Source organism: Gadus morhua, chromosome 4 (assembly GCF_902167405.1).
Source record: "Gadus morhua chromosome 4, gadMor3.0, whole genome shotgun sequence".
Classification (NCBI taxonomy): Eukaryota; Metazoa; Chordata; class Actinopteri; order Gadiformes; family Gadidae; genus Gadus; species Gadus morhua.
The window spans coordinates 25,214,376-25,237,881 of NC_044051.1; the positions used below are offsets into that span (position 1 = coordinate 25,214,376).

General features: G+C 47.8%; 3 protein-coding genes across 5 annotated transcripts in view; 2 read left to right on the forward strand and 1 right to left on the reverse strand.

Annotated features, from left to right (window-relative positions):
* Window positions 1-1,504, forward strand: part of LOC115541264 (L-threonine 3-dehydrogenase, mitochondrial) — a 20,597-nt gene extending 19,093 nt beyond the window's left edge. For all 3 annotated transcript variants that reach the window (XM_030352946.1, XM_030352947.1, XM_030352948.1), the window contains one exon: window positions 13-1,504. In XM_030352946.1, the coding sequence (XP_030208806.1) occupies window positions 13-111 (99 nt within the window). In that variant the 3' untranslated portion in view covers window positions 112-1,504. The remainder of the gene's footprint in view (window positions 1-12) is intronic.
* Window positions 1,342-12,504, reverse strand: c4h8orf74 (chromosome 4 C8orf74 homolog). The gene is made up of 5 exons (XM_030352950.1): window positions 12,397-12,504; window positions 6,913-7,111; window positions 5,832-6,055; window positions 3,729-3,881; window positions 1,342-3,509 (listed from the first exon to the last, which is right to left on the reverse strand). The coding sequence occupies exons 1-5, from the start codon at window positions 12,445-12,447 to the stop codon at window positions 3,306-3,308; spliced, it is 831 nt and encodes a 276-aa protein (XP_030208810.1). The 5' UTR covers window positions 12,448-12,504; the 3' UTR covers window positions 1,342-3,305.
* Window positions 12,505-13,072: 568 nt separating this feature from the next.
* rp1l1a (rp1 like 1a) overlaps window positions 13,073-23,506 on the forward strand; it is a 36,339-nt gene continuing 25,905 nt past the window's right edge. Inside the window, exon 1 of the mRNA XM_030355203.1 lies at window positions 13,073-13,257. Coding sequence (XP_030211063.1) covers window positions 13,244-13,257 — 14 coding nt within the window. The 5' untranslated portion in view covers window positions 13,073-13,243. The remainder of the gene's footprint in view (window positions 13,258-23,506) is intronic.

A 23,506-nucleotide genomic window follows, 5' to 3' on the forward strand; every position in this document is an offset into this window, starting at 1 on the left:
TTCGTCCGTTAGCCGAGAGCTGGCCAATGGCGTTGGAGGACAGCACGGCAAGGCGGGACTGGGGCTGGAAGCATGACTACGGCTTGCCTGAGTTGGTTCAGGCCATGCTGACTCATATCACCCCTGGCAACCTGCTGGCACAGGCAAACTGAGCCCCGTGGGAGGGGAATCTAAAGTCTCATCACACACACACACACACACACACACACACACACACACACACACACACACACACACACACACACACACACACACACACACACACACACACACACACACACACACACACACAAACAAGCACACATGCGCTCACACAGAGACACACAAACATGCTTACACGCACACACATACACAAACAAGCTCAACCACAAACACGCACACACGCACTTCACACTCTGGAAATTCCTCTAGAATATGTATATATTTGTTTTGCGATGCCATCAGGGACTATTTTCTGTGTTTCTTATGGTACGATGATTTCTTATTTTCAGACAATACAACCTATGTTGCTTTGCAATAGCTTTTTGGACTATACTCTTGTTTGTAATGTCACCAAGCAACGAGTATGGTTCCATTCTCTCGCTGCAGAACGGAGAGAACAGAAGAACTGTTAGTGAGCATCCAACCATTGCTCAACTTTGCTGTGTATATTTATTTATTCTATTTATTTATTTGCGAGGCGCCCTCATGATATCCCTCCACTCCTTTGTGCCCTTGGCTAGATAGGATAGTTGGGGTCTACCCTTCCAAGACAAACAAAGCCTCAAGTTAAAACCAAACTTCTCACTGCATGTGGCACAAAGAAAGTTGCTTAATACTGCCTTGTTGTTACTAAAGTGAGGTATGACTCTGGGAATTCCAGTTCCTTTTGCTTAAGACAATGTAGGCCGACGCAAGGCGGCTCTGCTTGGGCCGGTGTGAATGTTAGGCTTTTGAAACAGCTAGCTGCTCAGCCTCTTAAAGAAATAAATGTACTGTAACGTTCGATACCTGAGCCTTTACTGATGTTACTATTTCCGTAGAGACGTGTAGACTCGTTCTAGTTAGCTTAGCTGTAGATGTACGGTACAGATGCTGTATTTATTTGAAAATGCTTGATTGGTGGGTTAGTGGGTTGGTGATTTTAAATTATTTTTCTTACCAGGGAAAGTCGGTAGGGTGGTTGATTTTTTTATTTATTTTTACTTTGCTCTAGTCTTTGAATTAGTATGTTTTATCTTTGGATAGGAAGTTCTGTTTAGGTTTTTGTTGGTTATTATTTAGCATCCTTTTCTGATGACGTGAATGCCAAAGGTATTACAATGAGATGCCCAGCAGGGCTGCGTAGCATTCACATCGGGGCTGGACTAGTTTTACTTTATTCACTTTAGTCACCACTAAATAAACGGTAGAAAAGCAGAAGAAGACATCCTGAGGGAAAAACTTGTTCTTGCAGATTTTGTGTTGCCTTTCCACCAGCAATTTGAACAACCAATAAATACATTTACTTGAAAAAAACCTCAAACCTGTTCATTTGCATTTGTACGAGAATCGTGTTATGTCGACAAAAGGGATTATTCAATTGAAACCAAGATTTCCTGTTTTGTGAGACACACAAGTGGAGACCCAGCTGCGAGCCACACCTCTCTCTCTCGTCTCCCTCGCCCCCCTGCTGAGTGTGTTCACCATAAAGTCTTGTTTCTGCCACTTTCACACAGAGAGCTCTGTGCGCCGTAGCGCGACAGCGAACTCTGTTGGGACTGAAATTTAACACTGTTAATCTGAGAGGAAAACCTGTTAGTCTGAGAAAAAAAATATTTTGCTATCTGAGAAGAGATTTAAAAGGTGCTATGCATGATAATCATAAATCCCTTCTCATTACTGGCCTCTTAGGCCAGTTTGTGTACGGCAGCATACTCAAATCATGCATGCATAGCACATAGAGTGGGTGAGTAATAATCATAAAAACGGAAGAACAGGCTTTTGGCCATTATCTGAGTTTATATGTCACTTTGTTTCAATGTAATATCAGTCTGCTTACTGGCTGTTTTACTCCACTGAGAGAGAGAGGATAAAGGTCTAATTTCCGAAAGGATTTGGCTGTTGGCTAAGACACCAGGATAACTGTTATTGTATACTTCAAGATGTAAACCAGCCATGATGTTTCTGTCCAACTCGCCTCCTCTCTACTCTGAATTGGGGAGGTTGGTGAGCCGTTCCTTCCAATCATCCATACAGTCCCTATGGTGTTGAGCAGCTGGCACAGCTGGATCTGGGTTTGGCCCGCAGAAGTAGGCGCATACAAACTGCCCTGGCGAGCTTGTTTTCTCCAATAGTGCCCACAAAACAAACAACTCAACAGGTTGGATGGTGTGCTTACGCTATGCCACTGCGCATGAACAGCAATTTACAATTTCCCCCCCAAAAGATCAGCAATTCCCTAATTTGGCATTGTCTGATGGTTTAATGAAAGAGGAGCGTTCGGTGGACCTGTTCCAATCAGACAGAATATACTGAGGATGGACGCAACAGAAATGGATTCCCTGGGACTGTCAAATATAAATTTGTGACATCCCTCTCAATAAAACTGAGTCCCTCTGCACTCAGTATTCAGCACACAGTGCAAAACGCAGCCACTGTCTTCATTCACAATTCTAACTATGCTTCTCAGTTTGAGGAGTGCACTTGTGAGGAGACACACAATATTAATTTGTGGATTTGTCAGAGCAGTTCGTATGCACTTACTTGTGCTGTTAAAACCCAGATCCAGCTGTGGGAGCTGATCAAGTGGGGATTGTCATGGATGTCAATGGCTCGCTGTGAGAGGAGGTGAGTTGAACCCAAATCATGGCTGATTTTGATCTTGACATAGACAATCAACCTGGGGCCAAATCCATTAAGTTAAATAACAAACTGCTCATATATTTGTTGACATTAAAGGCATCTCTCCAATGTATGCATTCTACATTATGTTGATGATTCTGTGTGAGGAAAGTTTTTTTTTAATATATATACACATATTTGTATATATATATAAACACATATGTATACTAAATATATGCATGCATATATATTTGAACATTAATGCATGTTTAAAATAAATATGTGAGGCAACTTATGAGGGCTTTCAACAAACGGAATTCTTGGAAAATTAAAGATACATGCCATGGATATAACAAAAACGATAGTCCTCTCCTGTTAGGAATCTTGGACAGTATTTACAAGTAGGCCTGGTTGTTTTATGTAGACCTAGGGTTAGGGTTAACCCTAGCTCAAACATACCATAAGCTCATAAGATTCCTGTGTGCTCCATACAGCTCCATGCATCACTTCCTCCTCCCCTTCCTGACCTGAGCTGGTCGTGTAGGCTTGGCGATGGCCTGGGGAGTCAGAGCTGGGCTGCTGCTCCCCCTAGTGGACAAGACTGTGCTCTGCAGTTTGAGCTCCAGGAGTTTTGCGACCAGAGTGGCTTCTTGACGCAGGCTGGTGGCTACTTGCTCCGCCATAGAACGGACCAACTCCTGTACACCCTGTAGTAGAGGGAAATATAGGTGTATGTCTGGTTATCGGGTTGGTTCGCCGATCGCCCCATATTAGATCAACGGTTGAGATTGGCCTTCCCCCTGGAGGGGGGCCAGACTTCTATGCAAGAGCAAATAAAACATGGTACATGTATATGATCTAGAGTAACGTCTGATCAGCCTTCTGCTAATCTGCATATAAATGTTGTGCTTTGTCTCTCTGCTGACCTCGGCATCTAGCAGTGCGGCCGTGTTGACCTCCGTCCTCCTGCTGACCCTTGGGGTCGTGCGTAGAGCCTGGAGTTGGTGCTCAGTGCACCCCAGGGCGGCGGTGAGCTCTGCCTGTCGTCTCTGGAGTTCCACCTCCTCCAGGGTCAGGCCCTACAGGTCATAGAGAGGCCCCAGCAGACACTATGGATCAACTCAAATTTTCATTTTTCTAATGAACATAATAACCCTTGAAATTATAGGGGTAGCTAAGTGGGGTTGCGTACCTACAGAACAGTGCATTCGGGGAAACTGATATACGAACAGACAGATTTGTAATATCTACTACTAACTGATGACCCAATGTGCATTTAAACACTGGGACATTGATGTAACGGGCAGCTGTCCACGGGTAAAACAATGTGTGACTTAGGGCGCACTCACACTAGAAAAAACATGACGGCAAGCGGTTCACGTAGGTGCGATAGTGAAGTTGAGTTTTTGATTAAAAAGAAATCCCACGTTTGTTCACTGGAAAAGGCGGGGCTGCGCACGGAGTCTAGACATCTTTAGAATATTTTGCACACAAACAATTTTTTTATGAATGAAGACACCTGCAGGCAAGAATAAGTCCATGGCTAAATGTAGGCTACAAACGCGATTAACTATTTACAAGTGCAAAAACGCCAACATATTCTTTAGTTTGCTGACCACTTGTTTTTTATCCAGACAAAAAACTATTAAGGACATTTCCTCTGCTTCTCTCTCGTAGATCGCACCATCTTTCAACTTCTTTGTTTAAAACGACTGCATCACCTTCTCTCACATGATCAGGAGCTCGCGGTTAACTTCAGTTAGAAGTTAACCGCTCATGATCGCTGCGTTGTCTCTGTGGAGACAGCGCAGCAACACCACTACCCAAGCCCCGCAGAGCCGTCGCATTTACGACAGAATTAAACCCAATAAACCACCAATATGTGCAGGGTTCGGGAGGGTAAATTGGGGTTCTAGCTCAAGCAGGCAATTTACCTCGGGGAGTGTAAACGAGCGGGCCGTGCCGCGAAAAAGGCGTGCATAAAACGGCATTTGGCATTGTAAAAACGCTCTGTGAGAGAGGGCTGTATCTGAGTAGAACGGCTCCAAATAAGCAACAAAGTCAGGAAAGTGTCAACCCTGTTCTCTGTGTTGTTCTAGTAAGCAGTGGACGCTTGGTGGTCACGTATTACGACGTGATGATGTATGTAAAAGAGGCAACCGTACTCATGGTGCGTTGCTGAATCCTCGAACGCCAGACTTCCGAGTAGAAAGTCGAAGATCTCCCAGCTTTCTTAAGGCTTTTTTTTATTTTTTTGGTATTTGGACCATGTAGGTCATTTTAATGTCGATTTTAAATGCTCTTACACACTTGATCACATTGCTACTTTATTCCGGTCATCAATTTATACATTGCATGTTCTTGCTGTGCGTGCCATACAATGTAAATTTGTGTCGTTCGTTTTCGGGCTGGTTTGCTAAAGAGGCTAATGTAGCTAACAATAAACAACGACTAGCCAATTTCATGACACAATCACAAAGACGAACAGGAAGGCTATGAATGCTCCGAGACCGGAAGTGACGCCAAACGTGTTACTCGGAATGCTGGCGTCCGAGGATTCAGGAAGACACCATCAGACCCAGTTGAGATTGCCTGGTGTGAGCACAGGCCATCGCACAGCAGGGGGGGGGGGGTCAATCGCAATGCTTGAGCAAGGTACAGTTGTGAAATGGACTTTGGCACGGTACAGATGGCCCCCCCGCTTTAACGACGGCTTATGAGTCACCTCAGCGAGTTGTTGACACGATAGGCTCTGATGAGGAACTCTGCGGGGTGCCACAGGATTTGTGTCCACGCAAGACCAGAAAAACCTACTATTAGGACCACCCACCCAGGAGACATATGTAGGCTGATTTGTAGACATCCCAACGACTGAGCTATATCCATTAGTTTGATTAAATGTACTTCACTCTGAACCACCTGGCGGCCATATATGGGTAATTGGGCAGGGAAACCAACTAGATAGATTGGAAACCATGGGTAAAATCTTTGAGGAAGGGGCGCCCCTGGTGGGCTGTATGGGTAGTTACCTGGGTGAGAGGCAGTGGCCTTGGGGGCACCTGCACCTCTAAATGAGCCCGCTCGGTGGAAACGTTGGTGGCATGGTCCACTACTGCTGCGAGTAGCCGGTGGCTCCCAACGCAGGCGTTGGTGAGGTACCAGCTCAGCTGACTCCCATGGAGCAGTGATAGGTTGGGCAGCCGTTGGGTTTGAGCCTCATCCAGAAGGGCCAGTAGGGCAGGAATGTCCAAACCTTGGGTGCAGATGAAGACGGTACAGGTTGAGAGTATTACTCTCAAAAAAAAATAAAGAAAGGGAAATCCTAAATAAATGTAAAATGACCGATGTATCCTAGGCTTATCAAAACATACATGAGAAACACGGCAACAGTTTCAAACACAACAATGTTCTAACTTATAATCTCAATTTCTAAATTAATTACTATTCAAAAAAACATCGCTATTGTTAACATTCCCAGGCTTCTTTACTTCCGAAATGGAGGCAATGCGATCTGACGTCACGATGTACAAGCCACGCCCACAGTTCCACATCAAATAAAAAACACGAATAATAAAGAAGCAACTGTTGTATATATTATATTATACAACGGGGGGCCTAAATCCAACGATCTGATTGGTTCCTAACTGTTGTATAATGAGCGTATACATAACTGCTATGACGCCCAATCATTTTGTGAAAGTATCACTCCGCGCCTTGAAGTGGAAACCGTTACAACCGTTCTCTCGGAGGGACGCTAAAGTGTGTTGCATAGCGACCGTCATGCATTTTGAAGGCAGCCAGGAGGGACAAATTTTTTGTATTCTTTAATAAAACGGCTACTTTGAATTTCTTGGTTTCTTTTTAAATGTAGTGTGTCTATGACTTTCGTTTTGCCATAATAGTAACCGTTGTATAAAAGCAATAGATCACTTCAGTCAGTGGTATGTGCTCATTATACCACTGTGAAGGGGGTCGCCGGCCCTCCGCTGCGCGTCGGGGCCGGACAACGCCCCTTAACAGTGGTATAATGAGCACATACCACAGCCTGTCGTGATCTATTGCTTAAATATATCTACATATTATATATACAATAAAGATTTTTCCTCTAACCATTGAGCCGCGGAAATACGTCTTTAGCCATCGTCGCTGCTCGGATCACGTCCCTCCACGGCAAGCCCAGAGTTACCGTGAACAGCGCCATGTCGAACACGAAGTGCTGGTGGAACTGTCGCAGTACGGAGGGCCACCGCTTGTCACCGAACTCGGGCCACGTGAAGTGACCCGCGAGCCGCGGCACAGCCTCGCACCTCTGACGAAGAGCAAAACAGATGGTTAAAGATCCCATACACAGTATATTTTTTTGGGTTAATAATTGCATTTGGGTTTACTACTAGAATAGGGTTAAAAAATACCCCTTATTATCATCACACTGTTAATTTCTTAGAAAAAAGCAGTCTGTTTTGTATCATGTCGCTTTAAGGCCCCCCTCCCGAGTTGGCCAGTCTGCTGTGATTGGTCAGCACGCCAACTCTGTTGATTGGTCAAATGCTTTGCCCCCCCACCCCCCCCCCCCCCCCCCCCCCCCCCCCCCCCCCCCCCCCCCCCCCCCCCCCCCCCCCCCCCCCCCCCCCCCCCCCCCCCCCCCCCCCCGAAGTTATGGTGTGATCCAGATGCCTTGGACACCAGCCTTCCGAGTTGCACGGAACGTGACGTTATTTCCGGTCTCGGAGCACTTATAGCGTTCCCTTTAATCTTTGTGATTGTGTTATGTGAAATGCCGCAAGAAAGCTGGGAGATTTCCCCACCTGCAACTCGGAAGGCTGGTGTCCGAGGCATCTGGATCATACCATAAAGCAAAGGAAAAAATCGAAATGCATGATATTGTAGTGGACATTATGGACACAATTCCCCATACTGTGTGTTACATTTATTTCCCTTGATATATATTCCCTTATTATCCTTGTTATGCTTATCATCAGTCGTGCGTTCTGCACGACATGTTATTGTGTTCCAATATAAGGGACGCTGTCTCTTTAAGGAAGCGGACCTGTTTTGGTTGTGATGACAACGGCGCGGTTGGTTTATTCCGGTTTTGTGAGCAACAATAAATGACACGCCGTTGCGTTGTCAACGTGAGAAATCGCTTCTTTTATCAAATCACGATTTCCACACTGATGACCCCGACGTTTGTCTGCTGGACGCATTCCAGTGACACACCGAACAACTATGTCGACGAATGCTGTTTCATTGAAACTCCCGGAGTTCTGGGAGTCGTCGGCTTCTGCTTGGTTCGCGCAGACTGAGGCACAGTTCGCGTTGCGTGAAATTACCGCGGACACCACCAAATACTACTATGTAGTGTCGGCCCTCGGCAGTTCAACAGCAACAAGAGTGGTTAGTCTCCTGAAACATCCCCCTGCAGAGAATAAGTATACAGCACTCAAGGCTCACCTGCTGAAGACTTTTGAACTTTCTGATGCTGAGAGGGCTAGCCGGCTATTTTCTCTGCAAGGCTTGGGCGACAGCAAACCGTCTGAACTTATGGACAGGATGTTGGATCTGCTTGTTGAGCACAGGCCTGATTTCCGGGCTGCTTTGGCCAACACTGCCATCACTGATTGCCGCGCTGGCAGAGGAGGCTGACAGGTTTTTTCTGGCTGTTCAACACCCTGGCATGACTGCTGCTGCGCTCCATCCTGCGTACGCCATTGCAACCAACTCGGCCCAAGTCCATCACACCGCCGCCCTGCTCCCTGGTGACTCAGCGCTCACTGCAGTGGCTACAGTTTCGCACCGGCAACGTTCTGACACAAGCCTGTGTTTTTACCACGCTAAATTCGGCTCCAGGGCCAAGAAATGCCTACCACCTTGCAGCTTCAGGGGGACGGGAAACGCCAGGGCCGGCGCTCAGTAGTGGCTTTGAGTGTCGGCCGCACTGGCAGGCTGCTGTTCATCCAGGACACCATCTCCGGGCGCCGTTTCCTGTGTGACACCGGCGCACAGAGGAGCATTCTGCCTGCATTACCACTGGACATCCTGGCGGATGGATTTGGCCCCCCCCTGGAGGCTGCTAATGGTAGCCCCATACGCACTTATGGCACTCGACACGTTGCACTATGTTTTGGCGGTCATCGGTTTAGCTGGGACTTTATCACAGCCAAAGTGGCTGTCCCCCTCCTGGGTGCGGACTTTCTATGCGCTTATGGGCTGCTGGTGGATGTCAAAAACCGTCGTTTGATTGACGCCACCACGTTTTCTTCATACACCTGCGCTCTCAGTGGTTTGGACTCCATCAGACTGTCTAGCGTGCTCTCGCAGGCCGACGAGTTTCATCGCCTGCTCGCAGAGTTTCCAGTGCTCACACAGCCCACCTTTTCTTCATCTACGGCCAAGCATGGAGTGGAGCACCACATCGCCACCAATGGCCCGCCTGTCTACGCCCGGGCACGACGACTAGACCCAGCCAAGCTGGCCATTGCCAGGGCTGAGTTTGACAGCATGGAACGCCTTGGCATCATCCGCCGCTCCAGCAGCCCGTGGGCTTCGCCTCTCCACATGGTTCCAAAGCCCGCCGGCGGGTGGCGCCCCTGCGGCGATTACCGCAGGCTTAACGACGCTACAACGCCAGATCGCTATCCAGTGCCTCATATCCAGGATTTTTCAGCACACCTGGCTGGCAACGTTTTTTTTTCGAAGGTGGACCTCGTCCGTGGATACCACCAGGTTCCTGTCCAACAGCTCGATGTGCCCAAAACAGCAGTGATCACCCCTTTTGGACTGTTTGAGTTCTTGAGGATGCCTTTCGGCCTGAAAAACGCCGCCCAGTCATTCCAGCGCCTCATGGACTCTGTACTACGTGATCTGCCTTTCCTGTTTGTGTACCTGGACGACATCCTCGTGGCCAGTACCTCCAAAACCGAACACCTGGCCCACCTGCGGATCCTCTTCGAGCGTCTCAGCCAGCACTGTCTTATCATCAACCCAGCTAAGTGCCAGTTTGGGTTGACCACCATCGACTTCCTGGGACATCGAGTCACCAAGGGCGGGGCCGTGCCACTCCCATCTAAGGTTGACGCGATCTCGAACTTCCCACGGCCCGTCACAGTGAGGTCCCTGCAGGAGTTCCTGGGAATGGTGAACTTTTACCACCGCTTCATTCCCAGAGCTGCTGCAATCATGTGCCCCCTGCATGAGGCCTTGAGGGGGAAAATACCAAAACATCTGGTGGATTGGTCCTCGGAGAGAGACAAAGCGTTCATGGATGCAAAGGCCGCGTTGGCCAAAGCGACGATGCTGGCACACCCATCACCTGATGCGCCCATTGCCATCACAACAGACGCTTCGGACTATGCAGTGGGCGGTGTGCACGAGCAGTGGGTGGATGGTGCCTGGCAACCGCTTGCTTTCTTTAGCCGCCAGCTACGCCCGCCTGAACGCAAGTACAGCACGTTTGACCGGGAGCTGCTTGCACTTCACCTTGCCATCCGACATTTCCGTTCACTGCTAGAGGGTCGACAGTTTACAGCTTTTGTCGACCACAAACCCCTAACGTTCGCCATGGCTAAGGTGTCTGAGCCGTGGTCTGCCCGCCAACAGCGACAACTCTCTTACATCTCAGAGTTCACCACAGACGTTCAACACGTTGCAGGCAAAGCCAACCTTGTCGCAGACTGCCTCTCTCGCACCGTTGTGGGGGCCGTCCACCTGGGGCTTGACTACGCCCACATGGCAGCCGATCAGGCCACGGACCTGGATGTACAGGCACTCAAGACTGCTGCCACTGGACTGCAGTTGTCGGAGATTGCTTTTGGCAATGGCGGCACCATGCTGCTTTGTGACGTCTCCACTGGACAGCCACGGCCCGTCGTTCCCTCGGCATGGAGACGACGTGTTTTTGACGCTGTGCACAGCCTTTCCCACCCGGGTAGGAAACCATCTCAGAGGTTGGTGGCGGCCAAGTTTGTCTGGCATGGCCTCAAGAAGGATGTGCGTGACTGGGCAGACTCTTGTGTGGAGTGTCAGCGATCAAAAATTCACCGCCACACCAAGGCTCCGCTGGCGCATTTCCCGGTGCCGGAGCGAAGATTCGACCACGTCAACGTGGATCTCGTGGGTCCTCTTCCTTCCTCCCTGGGTTTCACTTACCTCCTCACCATGGTGGATAGGACCACTCGATGGCCGGAGGCTGTCCCATTGACATCAGGGAAGACTGCTGAGATGGCGCGGGCGTTCATCGGTACCTGGGTTGCCCGGTTTGGCACCCCATCTGACTTGTCTTTGGACCGGGGCTCACAGTTTACCTCTGAGCTCTGGAACGCCATTGCGGACAGCCTGGGTGTGAAACTTCACCGCACCACTGCATATCACCCCCAGGCTAACGGACTTTGCGAGCGTTTTCATCGTGCTATGAAGGCCTCTCTTCGGGCCAGCCTCAAGGACAGTGGCTGGGTTGACAGGCTCCCTTGGGTCATGCTGGGCCTGAGGACTGCCCCTAAGGAGGACCTACAGTCCTCATCAGCGGAGCTGGTGTATGGCCAGCCATTGCGGGTTCCAGGGGATTTCGTTCCTGACTCTACAATTCCCTGGTCCTCAGCCCATCAGCGGACAGTGCTTCAGGATAGGGCTAGGCTTTTCGCGCCTGTGCCTACTTCACGCCACAGCCTCCCACAATCCTACACGCCCCCACGTCTTTCGTCAGCGGAGTACGTCTTCATCCGTCATGACGCACACCGGGGGCCGCTGCAGCCTCCATACGACGGCCCGTTCCGTGTTTTGGAGACGGGGGTAAAGCACTTTGTGGTGGACATTGGCGGTAGGGCAGAGCGCATTTCTGTGGACCGCCTTAAGCCAGCTCATCTGGATGTTGACAAGCCTGTTGGGCTTGCCCAGCCTCCAAAGCGTGGGCGCCCTCCGGAGCGGCCCAAGTCCCTGAGGGTGGAGCCTAGGTTTTCCTCACACCGCCATTCTCCCTCCCGCCCCAATGCCTCAGAGGCGCCGCCGCCGTGCGCAGGGGCCTCGACCCACGCCCAAGTGCAGAGGAGTCGTTGTGGCCGAATTGTTCGCCCTCCTCCTCGCTGACTTTGGATTGTTTTTGTTATGGTGAATTCTTGGGGGACGTATGTAGTGGACATTATGGACACAATTCCCCATACTGTGTGTTACATTTATTTCCCTTGATATATATTCCCTTATTATCCTTGTTATGCTTATCATCAGTCGTGCGTTCTGCACGACATGTTATTGTGTTCCAATATAAGGGACGCTGTCTCTTTAAGGAAGCGGACCTGTTTTGGTTGTGATGACAACGGCGCGGTTGGTTTATTCCGGTTTTGTGAGCAACAATAAATGACACGCCGTTGCGTTGTCAACGTGAGAAATCGCTTCTTTTATCAAATCACGATTTCCACAATATCACCCTTTTAATCTTTTTAAACTGACGGGTCAACTTGACACAAGGGGAGAAGTTGACGCTACTGCTTCGGTTTGTTGTGTTTTATTTGATCACTTGTCAGGTTATTTTTCTTTTGAGGAACAAAAATGTGTTATATTCCTTTGGGAATCAAAGTCAGCCATGATGGAACTCATTGGGCCTACCTGAAGTTTTGATATCTTCTTCATTTCGGTCTCGGTCAAGGTTGCCATCATCCCCTGAGTTTAGTGCGCTGTTTTGAACAGTGTTCAGTTGCCAATGGAAATGGACTCACAAGCGCGTCGGGTTGGTGACGTCAGCGCGTCGGGTTGATGACGTCAGCGCGTCGGTTGAGGCAGGTAGTGGGATGAGAGGATGATGGAATTCACGGCGTCATGCTGCTATTTACTTATTTATTTCTTCTAAGTTCACTTTTATTTAGTATTTATTATCAGGCAGTTGAAAATGTGACAATGTCTGTCCTAATTAATAACATCTTTGATAGGCTATACACTTCTTATTCCGTGGAGTTTTGCGAGGTTGCTTCCCATAATGACTCGAAATAAATATAACTAATAATTAAATATAATTAATAAGTAGGTAGGCTCAGCGTTAAGTATCGCAGGTGATCTCAGTCTACTACAACATCTCTGCCCAACCGAACAGCCTTCTAACATCACATGCTGGAGTTTATAACCTGATGAGCTATATCGGTTCAACAGCCCACGACCATCCTACAGTCCAACGTGTAGACTACATGTTTGATATCGGCACTAGGCTAATGACGAGACACACAGGGCTTAGGTTATATAAACCTCTTAATCCCAGTCCTACTGGTCATATCCTCTCATCCGCGCGCTCCTCCGGCGGTCATAGTTGATCGTAGACGCGTGTACGCGCTGTTCATATTACCTATAGCCTAACAATGTCTACAGTTGTCTCGGATCACAGTGAGCCTACTTTGGATCTAGTTTTGGATGCACATTGTTCATTGCACGATCGGTCAGTTTGATTTGACTTTATTTTAGAGGGATGCGTTCATGCAGGTAAAATTGCATTTATTACTTCACAGTTGTTGTTGTTGTTGTTGTTGTTGTTGCTTGCATTTAACAATCAGCCTGCAGTTGGCGTTTAATGTGGTCCATATTATACAAGGCACGTTAACCTGCTCTGTTTGCGCTTGGCATAAGCCGGTAGAAGTGCTGTGTGTATTAATATTTTGCTCGCATCTTCAAAATCTGGTTTGTGTGTCTGTGTGCGTGCGTGTGTGTGCGTGCTCTAGTGTTTGTGCGTGTGTGTTTGTGTGTACGTACCCGCGTGTGTGCGTGCGCTCTCTCTGTGTATCCGTGCGTGCGTGTGTGTGTGTGTGGAATGTTGTGTCGAACAATCCACACGAACACACTTCTAATCATCTTTCAAACATATAATTGAATAATTAAACATGATCAAAATCCATTATCTCAATGAAGCCTGAACGGTGACCTTAGGCCTCCGATGTGCTTGTTCATGACAATATAACATAGGTTATAATAAAGTTGTTCAGCCAATAACCTAATAACTTTTTTGCCAATTATGTATTAACTTATTACGTTATTTGCTGGTTATTACGTTATTGGCCTTATCTTAAAAAAATCCTTGTAATAACTGGGCCAATAATGTAATAACTGAGGTACCTATCACTTTATTTCATTTTTCAATTTCTGGAGAGAAACTGTCAAGACTTATCCTAAATATTGCATCTTGCAACACATGCCCCAAAGTACAGAATGACTTTAGACCTATTGCCCTGACATCTCTTGTCATGAAAACCTTTGAAAAATTAGTAAGAAATGACATTTTAAAGAAGACTCAGTCGGATACTGACCAATTCCAGTTTGCCTATAGACCACACAGAGGTGTTGAGGATGCCATAGTCACTATGACAAACATGATTTTTAAACATTTGGAAGGTAGGGGAACACATGCTCAGCTTTTATTTGTAGATTTCTCCTCTGCTTTTAACACAATTCAACCCCAAATTTTAACAGAAAGACTATGAGAGCAATTTGATTTGAGCAAAAATATTGTGGGCTGGGTTTTAGATTTTTTAACTAATAGGACACAAAGAGTGCGAGTCAATAGAGTATTGACTGACCGGATCTGTTGCTCCACTGGCTCCCCTCAGGGCTGTGTTCTGTCCCCTCTTCTGTTCATGCTTTACACAAACATGTGTCGCAGCAGCAGGGAGGACAGATTCATTCTAAAGTATGCTGATGATTCTGTCATTGTCAGCCTGCTACAAGGTAATGAGACAGGCCATGGACCAGTTATCCAGGATTTTGTAGATTGGTGTGAGCAGTCCTTCCTACAGATGAACGTTTCCAAAACAAAAAATATGTATGCAGACTTTAGGAAACTCTCCAGGGCTAAGGAACCAACCAGTATAAATGGTCAGATAGTGGAGGGTGTAGACAACTACAAATACCTTGGGACCGTCATTGACAGCAAGCTAAGTTTTGAGGCAAACTGTGAGACTGTGTATAAAAAGGCGAACCAGCGCCTACATTGTCTAAGGAAATTGTCCTCCTTCCATATAGACAAAATGATGCTCACTATGTTTTACAGATGCTTCATTGAATCTAAAACTCACTGAATCAGATTGTTAGGTGGGCCAGTAGCTTAATTGGAGAGCCACAGCTGAACCTAGAAACCCTTTACACTAGGCAGCTACAGAGGCTAGTTGGGTCCATCCTAGAAGATGGATCCCACCCACTCCATGGTGAATTCCAGCTCCTCCCATCAGGCCGTAGGTTTAAAATGCCTGCAGGTAAAACCAAAAGGTATAGAGGTAGTTTTGTTCCCTCAGCTATTAAGACTCTGAACAATACTTAGGCTAGTTGTAGACTTCCTAATTTATTTAATTATTAAATTATTTATTGACCCAGCTTTTTTGTATTGATATGGTGGTTTTCACTCTGTTCATCAACAGGTTTTTTTGATAGTACTATTGTGTACTTTGTGTACTTTTTATCAATATCTCTACGCCTGGAGCACTTGTTGTCACTGTTATGTCATTGTCATCTGTCAATGTTGTCAATGTTGTTGTGCTATGTCATTGTCTCCTGTCAATGCTGTCAATGTTGTCAATGTTGTCTGTGTGTAATGTGTGTATGCAGCCCACTCTTTCTACCTGCAATCAAATCTACCCTTGGGTGCAAATAAAGTTACCTTACCTTACCTTATGTTTAAATATCTGACCTTACAGATACCCCTTCCTCATCATGCCCCCCTCCACAGGATGCCTTAATGGTCCCATGAAATGCCACCAGGTGTGAGTGTGATTAGCCGTTACAAGCCTTTTCCAAAATCTGGCTCTTATGAACTCACAAGTGGACCTGTCCACCTAGATGTGTGCTGGTTAGATCTGTCTACCAGCCTGCAGTGGACTATAGCAAACGTTGCTCCTCTATCCGTCACGCATCTAGGTGGACACGCCCAATTCTGATGTCATAAGAGCCAGATTTTAAAAGCGGCTTATCACACTCACACCTGGTGGCATGTCATGGGACCTCTTAAGGAGCAAAGAGTGAATATGGGATCACATGTAACTCTTAGGGTTCCTTCATAGTATTCCTACTCCGTGACCATGTAGACGCGTTGCCCCGCGGTCACCATCGTTCTGAGTTGCTGCTGCCGTGTTCTTTTGGAAAAAGGTAGCCGAGTCAGGATCGCTTTTTACACATTTTATTTGGTAAATGTTCGGTATGGTATCTATTGCCGCTTTTCCACTGCATGGTACCAGCTCGACTCGACTCGACTCAGCTCGCATTTTTTGCGTTTCCACCGCGAAAACATGGTATCTGGTACCTGAAGTGGCTGCTTTTTTTAGTACCGCCTCGCTCTAGGTTCCAAGCGAGCTGAGCCGATGCTAAAAGGTGACGTCGGCAGACGGCCGGCCACTGATTGGCCAGAGAGTGTGACGAAGTCACGAGAGCGACATGGCAACCATGCTGGTAACAGCCATAGCAGCGCCGCAGCCAACATATTCCACTTCTTCAACTTCTTCAACATGCAAGCTAATAATAGTAATGTTTTCGATGTCCTCCATTGTTGTTATGTGGGTTCTGTCCATGTGTGGGTTGCGTAGGTGTTGTTTGCGTCGCGTACAAAAATACGTCACGGCCCTTTCGCGCAGCCGACCCCGCCCACGTCCAGGAGGTACTATTTGGGGTGGAAAACGACCCGTGCTGCTACCGTGTCGAGTCGCGTCGAGTCGCGTCGAGTCGAGCTACATGCGCGGTGGAAAAGCGGCATATGAAGCAAAAGGAGAGGAATTGTATAAGCACACGTGGAGATACGCTTAGTAGGACATCTGATGAATGCGCTACCTAGTGCGTTCTGGTCCCTAGGGGCTATGTGTTGTGACTTTAAAGGGGTAGTTCGGAATTTTGGACATAGGGCCTGATTCCGAAGTGAGCATTGGTATTCTATATCACTGGAGACAGTTTTCAACACATTTCATTCAGTCCTTCTAGGTGCAGAGTTCGCTCGTGCTAGGCTAGCGCACGTCAGCGGGCAATGCTAGCCTGCTATTAAAAACATTCTTACTTACTCCACAGTACACCCGAGGTAAATCAAATATAACGACAGACTATAAATCTAAATGTCTGTTTATAGAATAATGTTAGAAATAAAACCAACCTTGCATTGCATTGCATTTTGAGGGAATTGCGGGGTCTCAGCAGCAGTGTTTATATTCCTGTACGTAGGCTACGGCAGCGGCGGACTGATACCTAGGTTACCTGCCGCTGTCATTGCTACAAACGCAGAGTACAGTGAACGAAGGAATTCTACAAGCGTATTAAATTAACAAGATATGGCCACGTTTGGAGGAGTTAGCGATGCATCTGCTTTTGAAGACGATTATGAGGAATTTGTTGTATCCAACGAACCGTACATGTTCGAGCCGGTGTTTTGATGTCAAAGCCAGCAGCAACAAGCCACAGTTGAGTCCTTTCTGGATCTCGCACTGGAAATTGGTGGAAACTTTGTGGTGCCCATCTGTACCGTTTATTTCTACAATTTCTAAAAGCACACTGAACCATCATGTTGCCTAGTCGTTCAATTGCGCTTCTGTCCCACGCTTCTCTGTTTACGTTCTTCTGTCGTGATTCGGTTACAAACCTAACCAGCGCATAGTAGAATTCCGCTTCTGCTGAGAAAGTAGTCCCTCGATGATTCATGCGATGCAAGGTTAGTTTTATTTCTAACATTATTCTATCAACACAGACATTTAAATCTATAGTCTGGCGTTATAATTGATTTACCTTGGGTGTACTGTGGAGTGGGTAAGACAGTTTTTAATAGCAGGCTAGCATTGCCCGTTGACGTGCGCTAGCCTAGCACGAGCGAACTCTGCAACTAGAAGGACTGAATGAAATGTGTTGAAAACTGTCTCCAGTGATATAGAATACCAATGCTCACTTCGGAATCAGGCCCTATGTCCAAAATTCCGAACTAGCCCTTTAATAATGGGCAGGCGTGGCCTCTGTAATGTGCTCTGATTGGCTAAGCATGGTGCTGAGCTCCCGCCTCCTGGATACCCCCATGCGTACTCGGTGCAGGTCCCTTGTGGCTATGTGTGGGCATTACAACTTGGTTTGTGGCTTGGCGCTGACCTCTTGTGGCCATGTGCGGGCATTACAGGCATTTTTGTGGCCTTGAGTGTTCGGGTTTCTCAGATACCTAGCCTTCTGGTATCTCCAGAATTGATAGGTGAATGAATGGCTCCTCACATGAGCCGGAAGCCTCCTTAGTTGTCAAGGAGACATGTTGCCTGTAAGCAGGGTGCGAACTACAGGGGGGCCAGGGGGGTCTCAGCCCCACTTAATGAGACATGAGACCCCTGATAACATGATTTTTGAAATTTTGGGGGGGGTCTCTAAAATATTGGCAAAAATGCTGTTTTTTCCCATGCATTTCCTTTTTGTTTTTGTATTGCATAATCATGGATCACGTGTAAAATTTGGCTATTTTTAATGTATGATTTGCGGATGAGGGCCTAACATTATCAGGCCCTGAACAGGCACCTGCCGCACCTCCACCTCATCTGATCTCTGATATGAATAGGGTAGGGTGACCAGATCACAATTCACCAGATGTGGGACAAAGACTACGTTTGTTTGGGACAATGTGGGATACCAATGCATCGAGGTAGTCTAAAATAACTTTTCTAAACATTTCTATTCTGCCCCTTTGCTTATAACATTACTATGCTTTGCCATCTGGTTGATTCAGTAGCACATAACATCCTGCAAATAAAAAGTTCTCTCACGTGAGAAAACATAGTAGGCATGGAGCTTTCATGCTATTTCACAGTGCCGCAAGTTAACACACCTGACTGTATACAATCAAACAGAACCGACAGTCAAGGCTACAATTGTTATTTCAAGTATTGTACTTTAATGTGCATTTTCTCAAACAACAGAGAGCAATAACCTAACGCCAGCACAATTCAAAACACCACATTCAAGTGTTTGCTATAGTCGAACAATACTGAACCACATATTCAAGAAGAACATGCACTGGATTAGGCTACATGGAGCACATAGGCTGATTATCCGAACAAAACAAAACTCACTCAGCTCAGAATCATAGATTAAAAAAAATGCATTTGATGCATTTTTGTGACAACCGCATTGTCTGTGTCGTTTCACGTCGTATTCACCTCTGTGTGAAATGGAAAAATGACAATGCAAACTTCACACAAAACTTTACCAGACTCGTTCCTCGCTGGTTTCACCCATATAGTTTTCCATTCTTTATTGCAGCTGCATTTCCTCTTCTTAGCCGTACAAGTCGAGCTTTCCTCCGTCTCGGGCTGTATGCAGTTCTGACCTGATTTGCAATGTTCTATGTCATATAGGCTTCGCCTTTTAAGGCTATCGCTATTGGGTTATCCCTAGGCGTGAGCCGTAGCACTGAAAAATTTGTAATCCCAGCCCACCAAAAGCGTGGGCCTCAATTACGTCCGCGTGCGGCGTGCCTCAACGACGTCCACATTTCGCAGATATAGTCGGGCGCCGGCGGACGTTCTGCTCCCATTTTCTTCAGGACGATCCTGTAGCATACTGAAGTAAATAAATAGATAATAAATATTATGGACTCAACGGCGAACAACATCTGCAAGACATGTAACGGGGGTTACATCTTGCCATATGGCGGCCATGAGGTGTGCGAGGGCTGCCTTGGGCATGAACATGCCGTCTTGGCGCTCTCGCAGCCCTGCCTGTGTCGGCATTATGCTGCGCTGGCCAGACAGCGCGGAACCGACACTGCCGTGGCCATTGCTGAATGGGCCGACGACTTTACTGTCCCGCTCGACGATGCCCTCTCTCTCCTTGTGAGCTCGGAGTCAGACGACTCCGACCGCGACAAGAGGGGGCGTCTCCCCCGGCTTCCCCTCTCCGAACGGAGAGGCCCGGGGCAGCAGCATTGCCCGTCTCTGCCGCCACCTCACTTCCAGTGGTTGGAGCTTTGGTGGCAGAGCTACTGGGCATTATCGCCAGGGCAGCCGCAAACCTTGGCCTTGCGGTGCCCATGCCTCAGGGCCCCCCAACGCCCGGACCAGCTCCGTGGCATCTGGGGGCTCGAGGCCGCGACACGCCCTGCCCGTCTCGACCCGATCTGGCCGATGTTTCCCGCCATCAGCCCGTACTTCAGTGGGGCTACGGCGGAGCCCGGGAGGCTCGGTGCCCAGGTGAAAACATTTATCCAGGTCACGAAGACGGAGGGTCTGATAGACCGGGGTTACAGGGCGGTACCGCCGCTGGATCACGCTCTGTGTGCTGTCTTTGGAGTGAAGCCGGGGCTCAGCGACCGCTGCCCCACTCCCAAAGACCAGCTGACGGCCAAGCTTACAGACAGAGCGCATCGGTGTATGATGCAGCAAGAGGCTGTTATGATTAACATCGCCCTGCTGGCGCATAACATCTCCACCATTGCGGTTGACCCTCATCGTCTGGCCGAACAGGCAGTCGACGTGGTGAAAACCGCCGGTGTCATCCTCTGCCTCTGCTCCACCGGCGCGGTGGCAGCAATCCGGACGGCGGCATGGCAGCACCTCATACAGAGGAACCTGTGGCTGTAGCAGACCCCGGGCATCCCTGAGCCGATGAGGCGGCAGTTACTTGAGTGCCCATCAGCCCGGACGTGCTGTTCGGGCCCCGTCTGTCATCTATGGTGGATGACATGCAGGCCGCTTCCGAGGAGGCAGAGAAATTCCGGAGATACGTCTCCCGCCCTCCGCCTCCACCCGGGCGGCAGCGCTCCGCTCCTAGCCCCCGTCGCCGCGATAGGCCCCCGGCAGTCACTGTCGCGGCTAATGAAGCGCTTCCTAAAAGGTGTGAGGAGAGAGAGACCCGTGACGTGCTCTCTCACTCCACAATGGGATTTAACACTGGTGCTGCGCACACTGGATAAAGCCCCATTTGAGCCTCTTGACCAGGTGCCCCTCAAGTTTGTGTCAGCCAAGACAGCTTTGCTGCTGGCCCTGACGTCAGCTAAGAGAGTGAGCGACCTGTCTGCACTCTCTGTAGCCCCTTCTTGTCTTAGAATACAAGGGGACGGCAGTTCGGCCATATTACGCCCGAACCCGGCTTTTACACCTAAGAGTATTACTAGCTCGTTCAGATCGAGAGTAATAACACTCAATGGTTTCTCTTTCCCTCCTCATCAATCTAAGGAGGAGGCAACAGCCCATCTCTTGTGCCCCGTACGCGCGCTTGCCTGTTATGTGAAGCGCACGGAGGCTCTGCGTAAATCTCAACAGTTATTTGTGCATTACAGAGAACATTCCCAGGGACTCCCCCTGACGAAACAACGGCTGTCGCATTGGCTGTGTGATGCTATCACACAGGCTTATGTGTCAGCGGGGGCAGAGCCTCCTGAGACTATCAGAGCTCACTCGACCAGGGGAATATCGTCCTCTGTTGCTCTGCAAAGAGGGATGCCTATGGAGGATATCTGCACAGAAGCCTCCTGGGCTTCCCCATGCTCTTTTATTAGGTTTTACCTAAGAGACATGTCGCGCCTCTCTATGACGCACTCAGTTCTAGGTGCTTTGTCAGAGTGAGTGTGATTGTGTGACTATCCCCCTCGCATATTAGACAATGTGAGGAGGAGTCAAATATTCATACTGAGAGCACTTGTGTCTTATCAGACACATTGGAGCTGCTCGTTGATGACGTGCCGTTAGACGCATGACGTATGTTATGCTACGTCTGACGCATGATACTAGCGCGTATGTAGCTGTGTTTCTGGTACTGATCGGGACCAATGAGGCATAGACTATATCGTGCTTCGCCCTTTAACCCAATAGCGATAGCCTTAAAAGGCGAAGCCTATACGACATAGAACGATAGTTACGTATTGTAACTCTAGATTCTATGAGTATAGGCGCAGCCTTTTAAGTGTCGGCCTCATTGTCCTTTAAATAGCTGAAGAAAAGCTGTTTATTGGGAGCAGAACGTCCGCTGGCGCCCGACTATATCTGCGAAATGCGGACGTCGTTGAGACACGCCGCACGCGGACGTAATTGAGGCCCACGCTGTTGGTGGGCGGGGATTACAAATTCTTCAGTGCTACGGCTCACGCCTAGGGATAACCCAATAGCGATAGCCTTAAAAGGCTGCGCCTATACTCATAGAATCTAGAGTTACAATACGTAACTATCGTTTCTTGCGGGTGTGCCCTTAGAGGGGTAGTTCGGAATTTTGAACATAGGGCCTGATTCCCAAGTTAGCCTTGGTGTTCTTTATCATTGGAGACAGTTTTTAACACATTTCATTTAGTCCTTCTATTTGCAGAGTTCGCTCGTGCTAGGCTAGCACACGGCAATGGGCAATACTAGCCTGCTATTAAAACAAGTCTTATCCAATAAACAGTACACCCAAGGTAAACCCATATAGATGTAAATGTCTGTGTTGATAGAATAATGTTAGAAAGAAAACTAACCTTGCATCGCAGGAATCATCGCATTTTGAGGGACTACTTTCTCAGCAGCAGCGGAATATAACCTAGGTATCAGTCCGCCGCTGCCGTAGCCTACTACCAGGAATATAACACTGCTGCTGAGACACAGCAAGTCCCTCCAAATGTAATGCAATGCAAGGTTGGTTATATTTCTAACACAGACATTTACATCGACCGTCTGGCGTTATAGTTGATTTGCCTCGGGTGTACTGTGGAGTGGGTAAGACTGTTTTTTTAGCAGGCTAGCATTGCCCGTTGCCGTGTGCTAGCCTAGCGCAAGCAAACTCTGCAACTAGAAGGACTGAATGAAATGTGTTGAAAACTGTCTCCAATGATAAAGAACACCAAGGGTAACTTGGGAATCCGGCTCTATGTCCAAAATTCCGAACTACCCCTTTAACCTGCGTCCGCGTCCCAGTTTGATTGACATGATAAAACAGCCCGCCCCGCCCCCTGATGAAAGCCTTTACTGCTGTCTCCGCACACATTTATTTAATAAATGCCAGATTATAAAACACGCATTTAAAAAAAATAAAAAATTGAGTCTGTCAATAACAATGCGGGACAATGTCTCAATTTGCGGGACGTGTAAAAAGTAATGGAAATGTGTGACTGTCCCGCACAAAGCGGGACATCTGGTCACCCCCATCCTATTGAGCCCGTGGTGTGTGATTCTAACAACAATTCCTGTGAGACCAGGTTGGATTCTAACCGGTTTAAGGTGGACTCATTTTCAAGTTACGGTTAGTAGAAAACTCATGCTGTTTTACAACCTAATCAACCAACTCACATGTCCTTTCTTTCTTTTCATCCCCTCTCCAAAGAAATACATTAAATTGAACTGCTGTTGGCGTTTCATTTTTATGAAAAACCCCGCGAAGCCTTTTCATTCAGTGAGCAATTTTGTTCAAGTGCGCATGCGCGGTGGAACACGTCCGAGACTCCGAGTCCACAGACGCCAAAATGCACTGTAGAACCGCGTAGTCAGGCTGTCCGTGTCCTCTACTCGTCCTTGGCAATTTTTTATATATTTTTTTTAGTGCTGTCAAGCGATTCAAATATTTAATCGCGATTAATCGCATTAATGTCATAGTTAACTCACGGCAATTTTTTTTCTATGCTAAATATCCCTTGATTTCTTTGTCCCATTAATTTTTCTCATTTTAATGCTCTTATCAAGATGGAGAAGTGCATCGGCTTGCCTTGTGCAAATGTTTTTTTATTGATAACAACATTGGCATATGCTGATCAAAAACCGGTTGATACAAAAAAAAAGCCTATAGT